The 19,389-nt window shown below is 44.0% G+C and overlaps 2 protein-coding genes across 2 annotated transcripts in view; one reads left to right on the top strand and one right to left on the bottom strand.

Annotated features, from left to right (window-relative positions):
- Window positions 1–700: 700 nt before the first annotated feature.
- LOC117774834 (poly(rC)-binding protein 3-like) lies at window positions 701–10,236 on the bottom strand. Its single transcript, XM_034607497.1, has 12 exons — window positions 10,073–10,236; window positions 9,914–9,937; window positions 9,784–9,816; window positions 9,569–9,685; window positions 8,893–9,024; window positions 8,645–8,773; window positions 7,018–7,161; window positions 5,316–5,357; window positions 4,342–4,420; window positions 3,762–3,820; window positions 2,877–3,046; window positions 701–2,671 (listed from the first exon to the last, which is right to left on the bottom strand). Exons 1-12 carry the CDS (start codon window positions 10,145–10,147, stop codon window positions 2,617–2,619), a joined length of 1,059 nt encoding a protein of 352 aa, XP_034463388.1. The 5' UTR covers window positions 10,148–10,236; the 3' UTR covers window positions 701–2,616.
- The window catches only part of LOC117774989 (fibronectin type III domain-containing protein 4-like), a 28,332-nt gene continuing 17,591 nt past the window's right edge, over window positions 8,649–19,389 (top strand). Inside the window, exon 1 of the mRNA XM_034607761.1 lies at window positions 8,649–8,779. The gene's annotated coding sequence lies outside the window, so the exon portion shown is untranslated. The remainder of the gene's footprint in view (window positions 8,780–19,389) is intronic.

The raw sequence follows: 19,389 nt of genomic DNA, 5'->3' as shown, positions 1-19,389 counted from the left end.
GCAATCCAGTTCATATTATACAACGATGAATCTGTCAGGTGCACGTGCCGTGAAACCCGTCAGCGGCTGTTGATCATCCACGTTTTCAGCAAACTCTCACATGCACCGTCAAAGTTGTATAGAAGCCATGATGCCCCTCGAGGATGTTCTTTGCTGTTACAGTTTTGGAGAACGACCTCTGAGGTTCCGGCGAAACTGTTCCAAAGCTAAAAAGTTTGCCAGAAAACCCCTAATTTTAAGATTGTTGATTTGACAAACATTCCCATTGAAGTACAAGCTATGACGAGTCAAAAATAAAAAGAAACACAAATCCATAATATGAATGCTAGCACTACTATTTGAGTTCACATCGAAATGTAAGAATTATTGCAGAATAATCGCTGACTATGCACCGTTCAGTATACTGATACAGCATTTGGTCCATTTACATGATCACGTTTATGCCATCAAAGCCTTAAAAGACAAATTTGACATTTTGGACGAATTTCTATTCCAGTTTTTACGCGAAGTTGAGTCAAAGCCGATTCGCGCTTTGACGAAAAAAGAGATCAGTCAGTTTTAAAAGCTCTAATCGTGACTCCCCGTGCATCTCAGGTGTTTAGCGTACAGACATGAGTGTGGCACGGAATTGTCTCGTCCAACTCTCAATCTCCCAAAATGTCAAACTTCTCCTTTTAGGCTCAGTGTAGGCTCCTGGAACTAAAACAAAAGAAGTGGCGTGTGTGTTGGACAGTAGATAATGTGATTCGACAATAACATTCAACAGCTGTTTGTATGCGTCAACGCTGAATTGAGCTCAGCTGAAGCTCGTGAATGAGATGAGTCAAGCCGTCCAATATTATTTAGAGCATCGTCATGAGTAGAACACGCGTGGGATGGTTGAAACGCTGAATCGCACCGAATACCATCCACCCCCCCCCCCTCTCAAATGAACCACACTACGACAAAACTAACTTAGCTTAAGTTTCATGATCGACAAAAAGTCATATGTGCATCACCACACCATAAATAAATACATGCTGGTTCTACTGAAAACCAGTGAAGCAGGAAACTGTCATCCAACCTGTCCTTTTTTAAAGAAAAACAATTTAAGTTGCTGACATAGTTGCGACAATAAAAAGACATTCAAACCTAAAGCGTCAAATCAACCGTGTGACAACGAAAAGAACATGACAAGATGAACAATCGTGAAAAAGAGACTGAGTGGTCACGTCCGCCCAGACCCCGTGGGTTCCCCCCCAATGAACCCCTGAACATTCCTTTGGCCCCAAAAATACCATTCGGCTTCGTCCAAACGTTCAGGCTGCTTCGCCGTGAGATTCGGCTTCTCTCCCTTGTTTTTTTGGCTTTTCCCTCGAGAGCTTCCACGAGGACCGAGATCCTTATTTCTTTCTGTTTTGCAGGCAACCCAGAGAATAGATCCCTGTTCACAAGGGAAGGAAGCTGAAAGGTTTGGACGCAACACTTGGTTTTTAAGTCCAACTAATTCCTCCCACATCAGAGGCAGTCCAGAGTAAAGTGTTGAATAGTCTATTGCATGAGCGCCGCGTAGTCGACTAATGTGCTAAGTCACAATAGTCCTCGTACAAAACAGATACAGTATAGTAATACGTTAGTAAACAATCATTTTAAATTTTCAGTCAGTGTTTACGCCACTGATTTTTCACTAATTCCCATTCATGCATCTATGTACTAATAATCGGTGTTGATAGAAGGAGGCTATGGCGGAAAGTTTTTCGTCTGGGCAGGGAGTAGGACTCGACGTGAGTGGCCAGAAATGCTGAAAAAGTTTGGGGAAAAGAACAAGGAGCACGAAGATATAATAATAACGTTTGAAGGAACGTGTACACTGAACAGGCTTCCTCAAATACACAATGATACGACACTGAACACATGCAATATAAGCAATAATGTAAATATAGGAGATGAACACGAGAAGGGAGGCTCTAGGAGTGATACCATTGGCTTAAAAGGGTCATGTGATGCAGCAAAGAGTCATGGGTAGAGATTGGATTCGTGAGTAGACAAAGATGCAAATTAGGACAAACGCAGAACAATCCAATTGTTTTTTTTTTTTTCCAAAATATATTATCAGAATTTGATAATTTGGCTACATCCCACCACACACTCTGCCGATAGCATCACTGAGCAGCTGTAATATGCAAATATCTACGTTTCTACAAAAAAAAAAGTTCAATCTTTTTACGAGCACGTCTGATACTTTTAAATGTTCTATGACGCAGCACTGACAGAGAGAAAGAGTAAAAGCAAGAGATAGAAAAAGAAAGAAAAGAAAGATTAACACAAGTTGTTCCTAATAAACATTCAACATGCTTCAACAGTTCTCTAGAAAAAAAAACAAAAAAAACTAATCAACAGAGATTTTCTTTTTTGTAATTCTTTTTTTTAGTTTTTTTTAAAGATTTAATGTGGCTCTCTGAAATATAAGCGAGCACCGAACCCTCCCCGATGTATAAACAACTTTGAACCAGGGCGGGGAAGGTGGTCGGGTCTTTTTTTTCGGAGAGCCAGAGCCAGAGTCCGAAGGGCAGCATCAGGGTTGTCTGCGGTAGTCAGTCATTGGAAGGGGCCAAACGGAGGAGCCAGTCAGGGATCTCAGGATGTGGTCATGGAAGATGGGTCGTTCCACATGGCCGCCACGTCTCTGAACCTACAGGAGGAGATTGAAGCAGGAGAAATTAAACTTTAACGAACCCTAAAGCTGCGTTTATCACCCAGCTTCTCTTTCTGAAACTGTCAACGTGACCTGCGGTAATTGAGCCACAGCAAGTAAAGACGCAGAACCTCAAACTCGAGAGTTAGAGTCCTAATCTTTACAGGACCAGACTCTAACCACCGGTCCGCTGAGTGCTGACCTTGCGTTGATGAGGTACTGGGCCAGGCTGATGTTGGCGGGGGTCCCTGTGATGGTGATCTGGCGCTCCGATGACCCTTCCATGGCGTTAGCAATTTTGATCTGCGCCCCAGACATCTGACGGATCTCGTTGATTTTGGTTCCCTGGCGTCCGATTATGCAGCCTATTAGCTGGGAAGAAAATGGGGGTTGGACTTAGGATGACCAGAGCACGAGACGGACACAGATGCAAACATTGTGACGTTTTCGCATGTGAGCAACGACCAGTCATCCTCAGCTTTTCTGTTTTTAACTTTTTCTTGGGCCCAACAAGTCTTTTCTATTTAGGACATTCACTTTACACAGCCCACTGCCTTTGGCTGTGCTACATCTCCGCCGTGGAGAAGGAATCTCAGTAGCTGATCTGCTGTCACGTTGTGTTTGTGGAAACTTCCACAGGAAGAAACGTTGAAAGATAATCAGCCACAGTTTTTTGACATTGTGGGCCAACATTTGTGAATTTGGGGTTTGATCGCAGTTAGTTCCTGACAAGTGTAACTTCTTCATTTTCTGGTACGAGGACACATTTGCCGATTCTTCTAAATATAAACTTTGGTTGCTGTTGTTCTTGCAATCTCAAAATATTCTTCTCTGCTATTTGACGTATCTTTAATTTAGACTTTATGCTTGTTTGTACCTTTCTTGCCATTTTTTGCATTCTCATGTGCAAGCTAACCCTTTGTAAAGAGAATATTATGTGGATATATAAAACGTTCTTTGAATTAAGGGGGGAAATATTCATAAAAAGAGAGAATCTCTGTAAATCTCATCAAATTGAAAGAATCCAAACAAAACCCTTATCGTAGTCACAAGCGGATATTGTGCACGTGATGACAAATGTACTCACATCATTGGGAATGGTGAGTTCATGAGTACTGGCCTGGTTACTGGCATCCAGACCTGCTGCTGGGATCAGACAGGAATCAGACAGGAAAGAGAGGAGGGAAGGAAATAGAGTTTGGCACATTTAGGGAGTGAATAACAATGATGAAGTTCGCTCCTGGAGGCTTTTCATTCCCTGGCTATTGACCGGCAGCTCTGGCTCAGCCCTGAGCAGAGCCTACATTCACTCACTGTGTAAAATAACTGTCACCTGACAATGTGAATTCTACTCTGGATGAAAAGAAGCAACAACACTCTGAGGCTATTGAATCGTTGAAAGAAAAGGATGCTCAGGGAAAAGCAAAGAACATAAGAACCCTCAACATCAACACGAGCAGACCACCAGCAGGCCATGTCAATGGCAGAGCACCACAGAGACCGTTAGGAGGAGAACGACAGGAAGAAGAAGAAGAAAGAGAAAGGACAGAGACAGGAAGAGAAAGAGAAAGAGAAGAAAAGGAGGAAGAGATTGTGTTTGTCTCTACAGGTAAAAACGAGAGAAGGAGCTTTGGTAAAAAAGGGTCGTCGTGTAGGTGGGTACGTACCGGGGAAGGCAGGGGTGGTCTGTCCGAGGGGGGTAAAGGGGGTTTGCTGCATAGCCAACTGGTGGAGCTTGCTCAACTGCTGAGGGGGGGAGGAGGAGGACAGCAGTGCTATGAGGTCATCGTTAAAAACACACTCACGCACACGCTGACACAGACACGCACACACAGCTCTGTCCGAAATGCTACAAGAGTAAAAAGAGGATTCTGAGGAGAAGTAACAACACAGACAGGTGAAGGACGGAGAGAGAGACAGAGAGAGAGAGAGAGAGAGAGAGAGAGGGAGAGAGAGAGAGAGAAGAAGAGGAGAAGAGGAGAAGCTCATGAAGGACTTGGCCTGATGTTGGGATGATGCTGGAGAAGACTGTGTCCTGCAAGCCCCGCCCACCTTAGTTACTGTTAAGCCTTCCATCAATCGTCCCATTGTAGAACCAGGGGCCTCCATATTTAAACTGATTAATTAATAGCTATTGAAATTGACCGTGCATGTACCATATTCCTGATTATTCCAAAACATATATACTTTTAGAATCTAAGTATCTATGTAGACTTACAATTAAAGTAGACTTAAGGCTTTTGTCCAATTAGTAAACTCTGCGAGATGCAACAGCAGCTTTTTAAATCGATTTCTTCAGTTCTTTCATTGTTTGTCTTCTGGTTCTGATCTTGAATGAAATGCTTTGTGTCGACTGACATTTAAAAAAAAACAATTAAAAGTGTTGTTGTGATAAAGTTCCTATTTCAAGCAAATTCCCAGGAAAGCAGCAGCCACCAGGCCAAGCCCTTTGAGGTTCAGTGCCCGAGAAGAGGGCTGGGAGGCAAGAGTCAGAAAAGATAGAGGATTTACATGTCAGAAAAAATAAAGAGGTATTAATATTAACAATTAATATTAATAAGGGTGGAGAGAGAGTAAGAAGAGCCTGCAACTCAGAGAGAGAGGTTTGCAGCGTGGACTGCCTCGTGGGGTTAGCACTCACGTCAGGATGAGGGATGGCGTACTGTCCTTGAATGGTATAAGCCTGTAAACACGAGAAGAAGAGGTTAATGTCACGTTCTCATCTCATCAGGACAAGCACATAAATACTGACTTTTAATTAAACACGTTAAATATTAAATATGTAAAGAAATAAGTCAAAAAAACTAAATGTAATTAAATAAATGACTTTTCTACAACTCTTTATTTACACTATATTTTTTACACATTACAATAAATTCATGCAGCAAACACTCCTGTCATGTTCTCGTTCTATTCATCAATCAGATCCAGTTGAACTAAATCAATAAGGGACAACGCAGACAGTGGGGAAGTGTGGGGGGGGGGGGGGGGGGGGAGGGAGGGAGCGGCCCTGAGAGGAGTAATGTGATTTGACCTGTGCTTCATTGAGGCCACAGACATCACAACTGAGCGAAGTTTTTATACTCAATTAGTTTATTATCAAGTAATTTATTGTGTTTCCGATTTATTTATTTACTGCTCTTCTCTGTTTTCTAGATTTTAAGCATTGAACTACTTACTACTTACTTAAGTAAGAATAACAGAATAGAATATAAATACAATAGAATAAAATGAAAGTTGTTGATTGAGGGTGAATATAAGAGGAAAGCAGCTGATTGAACAGGATCTGAAGCAGCTAGTTCATTAATTGATTAATCAATCAGCGATCATTTGAATAATAATCTACAAAAATCATCAAAAGCCTTGTTCCTGTTTCTACTGTCGCCTGTAATTAACATCCAGGCCGCTAGATGTCTCTACTGAGTATTTAGTGTTGCAGCGCACCTGGTTCACTCACCTGTCCTCAAACAGCCAATCAGTGGCCTGCTCTCTGCTCCTGTTTACTTCCGTTTCTCTGCGCTCTGTGTGTGTTTATATGATTTTAACACAACACAACTACCGTGTTGTTTCTACACACACTCTATGTAAGTGTATATAACTTTATATAACTTTATATACACTGTTTATATACACACTATGTTTCCACACCAACACAGTTCATTCCTGTTCAGTTTGCAAACATTTTGACTCTTAAACTAACGCTTTAAATTAATTAATATAAGTAGGAATGAATGCAAAAGTCCAATGAGAGGCAACTTTATCACTTTATAGTGTTTTTAGTCCATTTGCATTAAGTCTATGATAGTTTTAATTGTTTTAATTGTTTTAACTTCATTGATCACACAAAATACTGTTGTTTAAGCAGCAGAGAACATGTGAAAGAATAAAATAGAATAAAATAATTTAACAATCAGCAATTTAATGGAGATACTGAACTATAGAGCTGAAGTAATTAAATTATCAGATAAGATAGGACACTTTATTAAAGCCAGGTCACGTGTGTTTACATTACAAACTGTGTGAACTGTTATAAAAGTAATAAATGTTCCTGCAGTATTTTTCATAACTAACATAAGGTTGTTTTTGTCTGTTTAGGTTGAACATGGAAGATCACGAGCATCCTTCCACCTCATGTCTTCTCATAATTAAAAGGTAAGTTGGCCAAGTTTCCATTTCTCCCTCCGTGTGTTTTATCTCAGTTCTGCTGTGAGTGGCTGGGGGGGGTGATGGGCGACAGTGAGGGGCACAGTAAACAGCAGTGATGGGTTCATGCTAGTCGGGGGGGGGGCAGTGGGGAGTGAGGAAAGGGGGGAGAAGTGAGTAAAACCTGGTGTGACACTAACAGGCAGTGGCTGGTGCTGCAGTAAGAGGCTGAGGTTGGCTGTGGACGCCCCCAGTGGGTCTGCTCTTACCTGGCCACCTGAAAAAATGACAGGGGTGGAGGCAGGCTTGGGGCGGTAGGGGATGGTGGCACCTTTCGGTGGGGACTGAGGAGAGCAGAGGAGGGTAGAAGAAGGAGTGAGACGTGGAGAGAGTGTTAGAGCAAGAGAGAAAGAAGGGAGGGCACAGAAAGAGAGAGAGAAAGACGTTGCATTAAGTGAGACCAGAGGGACAGTGCCTCGGGGAAGACGGCCAACAGAAGTGCTCTTCACCGTGTGTGCATGCTGACGTAAAAAACTCCAAATCAGTGCACGACTAAACGCAGATTTACCTGGAACACCACTTTCAACTGGATAATGATGACTCAACATACTGATTCTGAGATATCGGGTCCACATTCTAGAGACTTACACTCAGGTCACATATCTCCTAGTATCCACGGTTGGTGCCATCGTGACGGCCCAATGGAGAACGGGCTGCGCAGATAGTTCAAATTAATGGTGCGAGAAAAAGAGAGACAACTAGAGAGAGCGTGCAGCCCAGAGATCAGAAGCATTATCCTGAGGGTGACATGTATCTGCAAGGGACTGGATTCAGTTTGCAGTGAAGGAGTCAGGGAGGAAAACAGCAGCGCTCCAGAGTTAAAAACAGCCAAGTAAGCAGCTGCTGTATTGATCTGCTGGGTGAGTTTTATTCACAGTCAGTGTCGGCCGAGGTTCTCCGGCACTAAGCCTCCCGCCGAGAGCAGCAGCCGTAACGCATCCGCCACAGATCTGAGGCGAATCATCACAGTCTTCAGCTTCTTTTAATACGTCCGCCGAGGAGGTTGTGTGTTCTCACCCCCGTGAAGAGATTCTTTAAAAGAGTTCCAACCCGGGGGCGATATCCAGGAATCTCCTAATCACTTTCTTTATCATTGTGAGAAAGTTTTTGACTTTAAATAGAGAATAATTCATGGATCTTGATGATGCTTAGTGTCCGTGTGGATCCAAATAAAACATTAGAGCCAAACACCTTTAACTAGCACTGAGAAATGTAATGTGAGTTTAGAAATGAGGCTTCATGTAATACAAGGAGACTGAGACTCGTTCTAGTTCTGAATAACACGTCACCCAAAAAGATCAAATACACGAGCTGATGATTTTTCCCTCTGGAGTCGTCTTTGTTTCTGACATTACTGCAGGAGAGTGTTTCCTCTTATTGACAAAAAATAACTTCCTCTGTGTGTGTTTAGGTGTCTGATGAAAGAAATGCGTCAAAAGTAATGATTGGCAAAATACATACAATTAAACAAATGCATTAGAAGTGAAATTATAGTAAATAACAGCACATTTTACTACAGGACAGGTTTGGACACAGCAGTTTAAACTGTTTTAAATATAATCCTTAAGATTTTCATATACTGAACCCCATTATTAATACATACAGCTGTTCAATGCATTTCTTCTCTTTGTTATACGATAACAATATGATATCCTCACTATAAAGATAACAGCTTTATGAGGAGAGTTAGTATATCAGATTTATATCTTCTAATGTAATCCCTGTTATTACTGTTTCCTTGTTTATGTATCCCCCTCCATTCTGTACCTCCAGCATCACCACACAGATCTGCTTGACACACTGGATGATGGCCTCTGGGGCCCCGGAGATCGTCACCGCCCGCTCGGTGGAGTTGGGGAGCATGTCCCCTGCAACCTGCACCTGAGCCCCTGTGGACTGGAGGTGAGAAGGAAACAAAGATAAACAGACTTTAGATCGTTTAAATGCGACGTAAGAATATCACGATATCCTGGTTTTACGCTACAAAAGAAAACGTGTGCTTCTTTATTCTCTACCTCTCTCATTTCTTTGATTTTGGAGCCTCCCTTCCCGATGAGGGAGCCGCACTGGCTGGCCGGGACGACGAGCCTCAGGGTGACGGGCGGTTTACTGGTGGCTGGACTGTTGCTCATGGAATTGATTATATCCTGAGGGGGAGGAGTGGAAAAAACACAGGTTTCATCAGATATAGAGAATTCAAACGTAAAAGCAAAAACTTCCTTATACAGCAACAATATAAATGCATAGTTTATTGTGTGTGTCCACCCTTCTTAGCTCTGTAACTCCACGTTTGGCCCGTACGCTCTCATCCCTGGCTCAGGTCTGCGTGTAGTGTTTTGACACTTTGGCTCGGTCGGGCAAATCAAAACACAGAACTGGCGCTCTTTCAAAAAGTGCTGCAAGGTTAGATCAGCACATTTCTGTCCTACATAACAAGGCCAAGCCTGCTTTGTATTCCATTTGGGTGTGAGTCAGAAAACCTGCTAAAGCACAGCTCTGGTGGAATTTAGGTGAGATCGTGTCCTCGGATTTTTGCACAAAACACACAAGACGTTTTTTGAGAGTCTTCCTTTGTTACAGGTCGAAATCGTCTGTTTCCTGCAGATAAAATACTAAAATGCAGGATTTACTTGTGGTTTTAAAAGTAAAGGATGTGAATTCTTCTTCCACCGCTGAGAAACACGTTACTACCTCCTCAAACTTGTAGGCGATCATGGCAAAGGCCTTGAAGATCGCGTCTGTCGGCCCGGTGATGGTGACTATCCGCTCAGGGCAGTTTCCCTCTGAGATGTTGATACGGGCTCCGCTCTGCAGAGCAAACACACAAAAAGATAAACCATGAACCACTAAGCGCTGTGATGAGTTTATAATTATTAGTAGAATATTTGGAGGAATGTTAAACTCACGTCTTCACGCATTTTCTTCACCGTTTCTCCTTTCTGAAAGAAAAGAAACCACATTGAGATGCTCGGTGTGTTTCCTCCAGGTGAAGATGATGGTTAACATGGTCTGTTTTGTCGTGTGGGTGATAAATACCTTTCCTATGATGCTTCCAACCTCCTGCACAAACACAACACAACATCGTCAGGTGAATTTCAGCCGCAGGGACCTTTTAGAAATCAGCAGCTTTCATTTGACAGATAATTATAGAAAGTTATAGACTAGGGAGGTGAATTTAAGATGTGTTTTTATTACCTTTCCGTGCATCAGCAGCCGGATGGTGAGGGTCACATTCAGTCCACCCTCTGATTGGACCTTAATGGGCTCCATGTCGGGATTGGATGTGAAGGAATAAGGGGCGTGGTCACGTGAGAGAGGTTCAAGGGCCAACGCGAGTGGGATGGTGGAGTCAGCCAACCGGTCACCTGCCAGATTAAAACAGAAATAAATACATCTATGTGAAATTGCAGGGTAGCATAGAAGATCTTTGAATAGTTTAAATGTTAAATTTAATAGAATAATGACGTCACACATCTACTGCTGTTGTGAGAATTTACAGATAAAAGCCGTGTTCCCCTCGATGCCATTAAAATGTAGGTCAGCATATGTCTCTGCAGTCGAGAGTTATATTTATTTATATCCAGCCGGAGCGCCTCAAACTGACAGGTGAAGGGACGAGTCAGGCAGCGCTGCGTAGTGACCACTAGAGGGCGCTTCAGTCTGTAATCTGACTCTGACAGTGGGTGTTTATTAACATGAGGAGCAGTCACGTTAATCTGGTACATTTTTATTATTTATGCATAATAAATGTTCATTTCGTTGCCTGTTTTTACCCCCTGATTTACTCAATGGTTCCTGGTGATGACAAAAATGATGATTAGCTTTTTAAATTATGCAGATTTAAAGCATATTATAATAAATATTACACATAAATGATACCATGCAGATTTCTCATCATTTCTGCCATCAGCAGTTTCAAAGACGTTTGGTAAAGATAAGTAAATAAGCCCCTGAAATATCATATGTGGAGAGAAAAGCTTCTGAAGCCGTTGACCTTGACTGAAGAGACTGATAATATCACCGTCGCTATGAGAAAATTTAAATTTATATACACATACATATATTTTTTCTCCTCCCCTGTGCAATTGGTAGTTTTATTTATTTCTGATCGATAAGAGATGAGTGTTGATATGTGATTGTCACGACTGATAAAAGCAGATTTGATGTCAAATCAGATGTGTGACATGTTCAGTCGTGTAAGGACGATTATAAATAATGCTAAGTTTATGAATATTCTCCTTTTCTCACACATTAAGTCCTTTTTGACTTAAGTGTTCAAATGAATGTGAGGAGAAACAGTTTCAACTCCAAAAACTTGATGGACAAAGTCACTACAACATCCTGTGACGTAGTTTAGTCACTTGTTAAATAAAGTAAGTTGCTTTATACTTTTTTTAATTGAGTCTGACTTGCAGCTGATTTTAATGCTGAAAGAATTTAAATCTGCAAATGAAGCAAGGAGAGTTTAAAAGGTGTAAAATGAACCTTGACTCGTTACTAAAACAGTTTCTGATTCATTCATTTGACCAGTTTTAAGCTCCAGTTCACGCTGAGAGCTGATCAGGTGTTTATGTTTTTCCAACTGGACCCGCACATATGTTAAAAAACAAATAATTTCTGGCCCCAGAAATCGCCCCGGCTCTAATCTACGCTGCATGCACGTCGGTGGGAGGCCAGCGGAGGTTCGACAGATAAGGACAGGGATTCTGTTGCCAGCTGTCTCTCCAATCTCCCAGAGGAGACCAGATTACATAAAAAGCCTTAATCCGGGTTTAAGACCCAAGCCAGCGGTGCAGGTCCTCTCCAGGGGCAGGGGGGGGGGGGGAGGGACTGAGGACGGGATTGGAGCTGACGCTGATGATGGATGGCACAGAATTCATCCTCCGTCAAGACGACCGAGTGTGGTTTCTGGGGGCAACGAAGTTCTTAAAGAAGTGACTTCAGAGCCAGGATTTATTTTTATATACGATCCCGGACTACATTTATATTTAGTGCGCGCTTTCCCCCGCTCGTGCACGATGATAAACTGCCCTTTAAATATATATTCATCCTTAAGGAGCCTCCCTTTGCCGTGATTAAGACTCTGGGATACTGCTGTGTAGATTTAGGTCAACAAAAACGAGCGTGTTGGACCTCAGAGACGAAGGAGGTCAGCGTTAAGAGCTGCGTTCTGAATCGTTGTCCTCCTAGACACGACTTTTGCTCATACATCCTGTAGCATAATAGAATTAGGTCAAGGCCCCGTGATTCATTTGCCCCGATGGGCTAAAACCTTCCAGCAGTTTTTTTTAGGGTCTGAATTTTTTAAAACAGAAATCTAAATTCTCCCGCCCCGTGTCCACTTGTACTGACGGCTTCAGACGTACTGCACGTGCATCGACTTTTGTGATTTCCCACTGATCGTCTCTTTGCTAATCAGGCAGGAAGTTGGCGATGGGGGCGAATGAGAAGCGCAGAGAGGGATAGCAGGGAATTTTTCATGACATCTGACGGGGAAAGTGGGTCACGCTCGGCGTTGCAGAGCTGCTAGCCTCCTCCTCTATGGCGGCTATTGAATTAATCACGCTTTACGCTCGGCTGGACAACGCAGTGCACAAAATGGCTCCCCCACCTACCCCCCCCCCCCTGCCCCCCCCGCCTCCCATCTCTCCCTGCGTCTGCTCGGCGCTCGCCACAGAAAAGACTCGTGCATTGCTCTTGAAGAACTTGAGGTCTCTTCCCTTTTTGTGCCATCGTCCCGCTTTATGTGCAGCTAACAATGAGAAGATGCTGCTGTTGTGCAGAAGCACTGGCGTGGAATTGATGGGAAAACACATCTGGACAAATGGAGGGAAAAGCTAATTTAAGTGCAGCTGTATGACACGTGAAAGTACAGAACTTCAAACATGAGCACTGATCAGTGTTTAAAGGCATTTAGACTTAATTGAATGTTTTTATCTTCTTCTATGTCTTAACTCTGACAGGAAGGAGGCCGAGGTGGCTCATTACAGCCGTGTGCATGTAAAAGTGGACGTCCCTCTCTGTTGACTCGGCCCTGAACTCCAGGTTGAGAGCGGCCGCACAGCTAAGTGTCAATCAACTCACTCCGACCCCTTTCACGTGGTCCACATCGCTCTGTCCGCTGTCGCTCGGGTCCGGAAAAGGGTTTAAAATCGTGAAAAACTGCGGCAAATATCAAAAAGGGAAGGATGTTGCTCCTACAGCAGGTTTTAAAAGAAGGATCAAATCATTTCTGCTTAATTAATTCAGTTTTAAAGTATTTTTAATGGACAAATCACTTCACATACTGGTACAAAAATGTAGGAAATGTAGAAAATGATGGATAAAGTCCTTTTCACCTTCACCCTGTGTGTGATTTATGTATTTTATTCACATATATCACATTCAGGGAAGCATTTACTGCTCAAGTTGCACTGAAACTACAAATGTTGGATATTTTATTGTGATGATCACTTTTCTCACTAAGTCCGATTAAAGATTAGGTGATTTCTTCTCTCATGTGGGTAAATTTAGATGATTTTGAGAAGCAAAAACAAATGCAAAGCTTAAAACAATTAATAGAATCCATTATTCCAGCAGAAAACACTACAATTCTAAACCTAAGCCCCAAAAAGATATAGTCAAATGAAAGGAATATGACATTATGTAATACCAGACTAATGGAGTGTTTCCTGCAGGTTGCACATGTCTAAAATCAGTGATCACAATCACACTGTTGTTGTGCAATCATCACCCAGATAGAAAAAGAAAAGAGGGAAAGAGAGAGAGACGCGAAATCATGTAAAGAAAATCATTAAATGGACGTCTGGCACGTCTAATCTAAGCCAAAGCTCCTGTCATCTGTTCGTCCTAATCCACATATCTACAGATATGTCATTATGACGTTTTGATATAAAACCCTCCATCACCGTACAAGCAGAGCCTGAGCGGAAGCTGCAGAGGTTTGTGTCGAGAGCTTCACCTCGGAGCTTTTAATGTGGCAGAAAGGGAAATTAAAGCATCACAAGTAGTTTGAGGGAAATCTTGACATAATTAATACATTTATTGCTGTGAGAAAGTTAAATGTAAGGATGTGAAATACGTGTCAGAGAATGTAGTGAAACGATTTTCTGGTTGCGATGGTTTTTCGGTCACAATGTGTGTAACGTCCGCGAGTGTTTGTGTGATGAGCCTGTTCGAAGTGAAGCTGACAAATACCAGTCCTAAACTAAACCTCTACAAGTTTCCTGGTTTTCCATCCTGGTGTAGTTTTTGCCGGATCTTGCAAATAATCAAACACGGTTATAAATCCCAAACTAAGTTGATCTGTATTTCAGATGTTCAGGAAGGAGGCGTCCGAATCTTTTTTAGTTGAGTTATATTTGTTTTTATTTCTCCCTCTGTCTCTTATTTCTGTCTCAGTGAACGTTCATGTCCTGTTTTCCATAAATGCAAAGAAAGACAAGGTCAGTTTCAAGGTGAAGGAAGACGGCAAACTGTCCCGCTATGAAACAACCTCCATCTAAAGAAAGGGATCAATCTATTCACACTATGTTTTCTGTAAATCTTCCATTATGGGCATTTTTTAAATCGTCCTCTGTTTCTCAGCCAGGAAAAGCTCCCGTTGAATAACTCCGAACCAATGAAAACATCCCCATTAATGTGAAACTAGACCAAACTGTACGTGTTCGCCGTCTTTGAAGTATCACAGGAGGATTTCTTGCTCCTGTTGTTATCAGGTTTATATTAATGAGGAAGAGTTGGGACTGCGTGTGTGTGTGTGTGTGTGCACGGCCGCTGATGTGCCGGTGAACGTCCTCCACCAAAAGGAAAAGGTTCACTTGTAACGCAGCCAATCCACGACTGGCCTGTGGTGCATGTTTGTGAGCGTGCATGTAGGGCAGCAGAGGGGGAGCACAGAGGGTGACCTGGATGATCCATATGTTTCCACAGGATCTCTTCTGCGTGGATGAGTCCCGCACGCTTCCAGGACCTTTTGGCCACTTTCTAGTCACATTTCCGGAGCAAAGCACCTCTCGCAGACAAAGTTTGTGACTGGGGGAAGATACGGGAATGAACAATCTGAGGAGCAGGGGTGGGAGGGGGGTGAAAGGATGATGAATAATCGCTCCTGTCAGAAATAGAAACTGTCGGCAGATCACGCAGGGGAAATGGAGTTACTGAGTCTGGAGGTTTCCGCCCTCAGTTTACTGGTATATGAGCAGCTCTCGTCTCGTCTGGCGCAGGCTTTTGTTTGTACGTGGTGCGGCGGAGTGGGGGGGCTTCCACCCTATCGGCCTTCCTATGCGCCCGCTATGACAGTGCTCTCAAGAGCTGTCAGCCCACATCAGCAGCCCAGCATCCTGATCGCTCAGCCCCAATCACAATCAAAGCCGCGGCCACCACATCCTCACCACGAGCAGTCAAATCGGAGGAGGCGACGAGCGAAGACGACACGAGGGGCCAACTATCGCCAAGTGGCTTTAAAAGTACCTCGCAGAGAAGCGCACGTTCGCCCTCGCGTCGTCCAAACCGTGGGGGGTGGGGGCTCCGGCGAGCGCAGGCACACCATGTTGTGCTGTGAATGCGGCGCCAAGAGCCGAGCGTTAAGTCGGCCATTTTAGATTTGCCACAATTTGTAATGTGAGATCACTGCTTGTCACAAAGTCATGGCTTCCATACGTGCAGCTTTCCGGCGAGCGGTCATGCAGAAACGGAACCGAGAGCGCTTCGCCTTTTTTTTTCCTGCGGTTTCGGCGAATTGCTACCGTCAAAACCTTTTTCTCACCGTTTTTCCCCTCTTTGCTCTATTTATAGTATCATCTCCTTCGGTGAGGATCACACGTTTAAATGCAAACAACACTTTCACTGATGATCCCACGAGATGTTTTACCCAAACAAAGGAGTTCATTGTCTGCGTGAATAAGTCAAATACGGCGTTTAAGCTTTTGAGCTAACGACGAATGGCATTTTTGGACTCTGACTAGCCGAGAATAAGGCCATCAGCAGTGCTAATATCGGCGTGACGATAATTGGAGTAACGACCACCGGGAGGAACTGGTTTTAATTCCACTGATTTTACGTTTTCCTTCCCACGGTGAAAACGCTCAGTGCAGCTTCGTGGCGTTAAACGTGTACAAGCAGCAGCTCTTCCACTTATCATCGGTTTCATTCTCGCCCTCATTCGCTGCTAATTCTGCAACAATAAAAACTCCTCGAGCTTAATCACCACCCGGGACAATGAACAGGCAAACAATGACAATCAACAGACCCAAGAAAAGCAAAATCGACTGACCAGAAAATTGACTATTCTCTGGGGGAAACCAAAATCCCTCCTCGCCGCATGCCGTCACCTAATTGGGACGCGCCGAGGGTAACTTCCCGAAAATGTTAACTTGATCTACTTCGAATAACTGAATTAGATAACGAGTCAATAAGTCGCGTCACGGGTCATTACGAGGATAGTGATTATTCTTGACTGCGGCGAAGTTTGGCGAGTTAATTAATTATTGATGTCGTTACCCGACTCGGCGTTGACCTGCATTTCGTACGAGTTTCGATGCGTTTTTTTTCCACAAGTACACAAGAGTCAGTTTGTCATTTTAATTTAAAAATAATAAATTCTGCATTTCAGTGCTTTAATTCTAGACAGAGATTCTACATCCCACCTTGGCCGAGTGTTTTCAGAACGATTCTTCATAAGAGCCACAAAAAAAAAGAGAGTTTACCTTAATGTTGCACAGGACGCAGCCGACGATGACCACTTTCAGCGACGCAGGATTAAAAATCGCACAGAGCAAATAATTTTTTTTCCCCTCTTCCTTTTGCTCTGCCCAGGAGAAACGCTGCCGCCCTATTGGTCCGAGCCGCCAGGTCACATGAGCGACCACGGGAACACGTGACGCTCGTTGAAATTATATGATGAATCGAAAACGCACTGGCCTCCTCAGTGAGCGCAGGTTTTAATGTCGCTGCGGCGCGATGCTGTTTGCCATACTGTTTGGTGTCAAGTGTAAATAGGCCGTATGATGAGGGGCGTAATCTGGGTGACCATCGCCCACCGCCCCCCCCAGTCGACCGCCCCCCCCCCCCCCCCTTCCCCTCCACTGCAACAAAAGGGAGGCATGCCCACTGAGGCACACGGGCATCGTGGGGGCATGTCTGGGGATGAGGTGGCCTGAATCCGAACTGTAGCCCCCGGGGCACTCGTGTGTCCCAGGGGAGGGTCGAGCGCCCCCAAAATCCGGCGAGCTCTCGTCCTTGTCACTGCTGATGACAATGGACACGAAAGTAACTCTGCTTCGTGTGAGAATGACGACTGACTTCTGTTAAAAACACACCGAGGTACAGATTCGAGGTACCATGTTTCGTGGTGAAGGAACGCACTCAGGTCAGTTGAGGAACTTTTCAGGGGCTGGGTGCATCTCAAAGAAGTTAAACCAAACACACTTGTGCACACACACACACACACACACACAGCTGTGCACAAACACACCACTGTGACATGCATATCCTCTCCATCCTCTCTGCTTTTTTAATCTGCTTCTGTGTGTGTTTGTGTGCGCCCGTGTGCGAGTGTGTACGTGCAGAATTACAGGGCTTTGGAGGCTTCCCATCCAGATTTTCCAATCCAGCACAAATCCAGCCCTCATGTCAGATGGGCAGTTGTGCAGAGCTTTAATCTGACATTATTAGGGTTTGACGGCAGCAGCAGCAGCAGCAGAACGTTGAAGGGAGCTGCCAGGGGAAAGCAAACAGTGGGGTTATGCTGTGTGGATTAGGGGCAACGCAGACAATGAAGGGACGTGTTTCACCTCATTGTCAATTGTTTTCGTTCAGCACAGATGCTCTCAGAGTAAAATCCAGTCTTCGTCCTGCACCAAATACAAGAAATATACAGGCTTTGTGTTTGAGGCTTCCATGATGTTTGCACCTATGCAACACAAAATGGTGACCATGCCTTTACCCACCCACCCGACTGTTAAATGGCCCGTGGGATAAACTACAAATAGAGCATTAAATTTGCTCCACATTGACTCGTAAGAGGAAATTAGAGTCCGGTGTAAAACTGAGGGTCACGTCAAAATAGAATCTGTTTCATATTTGAGCGACATCCTCAAAACTCCAAAAACCAAGAGTGGTGGGAGCCCTGGATTAACAAAAAAAAACAAACAGGTTTACATAACGTTCTTGTGTAATTGTCTGATCTTCATTAGTGCTCAATGCATTCAGAGCTCTGAGATTTAATCTGTCAAGTTATATGACGCGTGGCTCGGAGGGCAATGATAAGTCGTCGAATAAAAAAACTGAAATCATAGATAATTCTCTACATATGAATTGACAGCATTTGACCCTTGATTAAAGGGAAAAGGCTGAAAATTGAATCGTAGTCGTGGCTCAGTCCTGTTTAACGACGTCCTCCTTCAGGTCAAAGGTCAAAGTTCTCACCGGTGGGGGGGGGGGGGGGGGCTCCTGATCAGGAGAGAGGAGGTGCAGTCTGGGAGTTTAGGACCAAGATGGCAGATTATTGGCACACTAGGGGCTGGGGCAGCTCCCATGGCCCCTATAAGTTGACTAACCCCCCCCCCCCCCCTCCGCCTGCTCATGCCCTCCAGCAAGGTGATGAACCCAGGCTGGTTTCCCCCCCCCCCCCAACACCACTGATTACAACCCCGCCTCATACAGAGTTTGTCCTCATAGCCACCCATGTCTCCAATCAGGGTGCCGGGGTCCTAATGGAGGCAGAAGGGCGTGAAGGAGAGAGTGAGGGATTTCGCAGTGAGGGTCAATCGCTCTGATTGTTGATGAGGGGGGGGGGGGGGGGGGGTAACAAAAGGGGGCTGCATCGAATAATAACCATGGAGGGGGCCCTGGTGGTGAAGGGGTGAAGGGATCTCTAGGTTTTTTTATTGAATTTCATATCATCCTCAGAAGTCTTGGAATCTAGAAAAATCAGCAAACGCGTAAAATATTAGGAGATAAACAGTATTTTTCAACTCATTCAGCAGATTAGAAGGGGAAAAACAAAGGTGTTCTGCATTTAAAAGCGGGTCAGGCAAATAGAAGAGTGTTCATTTTGGCTCTGAGCTATTCCGGCCACACTCCCCTCCGCAATCAATGTGTTGTTTTCCACGTGTGACCGCGTGTAGCCTCTGATTGTCAGAAACCTGGAGCGTAGCCAGTCGGCTCACAGGGTGTCAGTCCCAACAAGCAATTTGAAAAAACAGTGGTTTTAACCTGTTTGAGTCGTGTGCGTGAGGAAATCGTGTTTGGAGAATGTTCCGACTCCTGCTCCCTAATCCCAGAGGCGTCCGCTTCCAAAGTTAAGCTACAAATGTAAATAAATTCCACCTCCTGAATCCCAACAAAGCCCAAAATGCTGGTTATAGTCGCAGCCAGGGGAATAAAATCAGTCATATTTCATTCAGTCACATATATGAGACGTTTCTGTGTTGATTGTTTGAGTATTTTATCAAATTGGTGATTTAAAATCGTTCTTTAATCCGTTTTTCCCTCTTTACTCAAGCGAATTG

The sequence above is a fragment of the Hippoglossus hippoglossus genome, chromosome 2 (assembly GCF_009819705.1).
Source record: "Hippoglossus hippoglossus isolate fHipHip1 chromosome 2, fHipHip1.pri, whole genome shotgun sequence".
Classification (NCBI taxonomy): Eukaryota; Metazoa; Chordata; class Actinopteri; order Pleuronectiformes; family Pleuronectidae; genus Hippoglossus; species Hippoglossus hippoglossus.
This window is presented reverse-complemented; position numbering and strand designations above follow the sequence as displayed.

What these genes read in the sequence shown, in the direction of transcription:
- LOC117774834 (XM_034607497.1), bottom strand. Translation starts at nt 10,147, where the DNA reads ATGGAGCCCATTAAGGTCCAATCAGAGGGTGGACTGAATGTGACCCTC. An exon ending in TCGCCTACAAGTTTGAGGAG is followed by an intron (nt 9,025 to 9,568) that starts GTAGTAACGTGT and finishes CCTCCCCCTCAG; the next exon opens with GATATAATCAATTCCATGAG. An exon ending in ACGCCATCCCTCATCCTGAC is followed by an intron (nt 4,421 to 5,315) that starts GTGAGTGCTAAC and finishes TCCCCCCCTCAG; the next exon opens with CAGTTGAGCAAGCTCCACCA.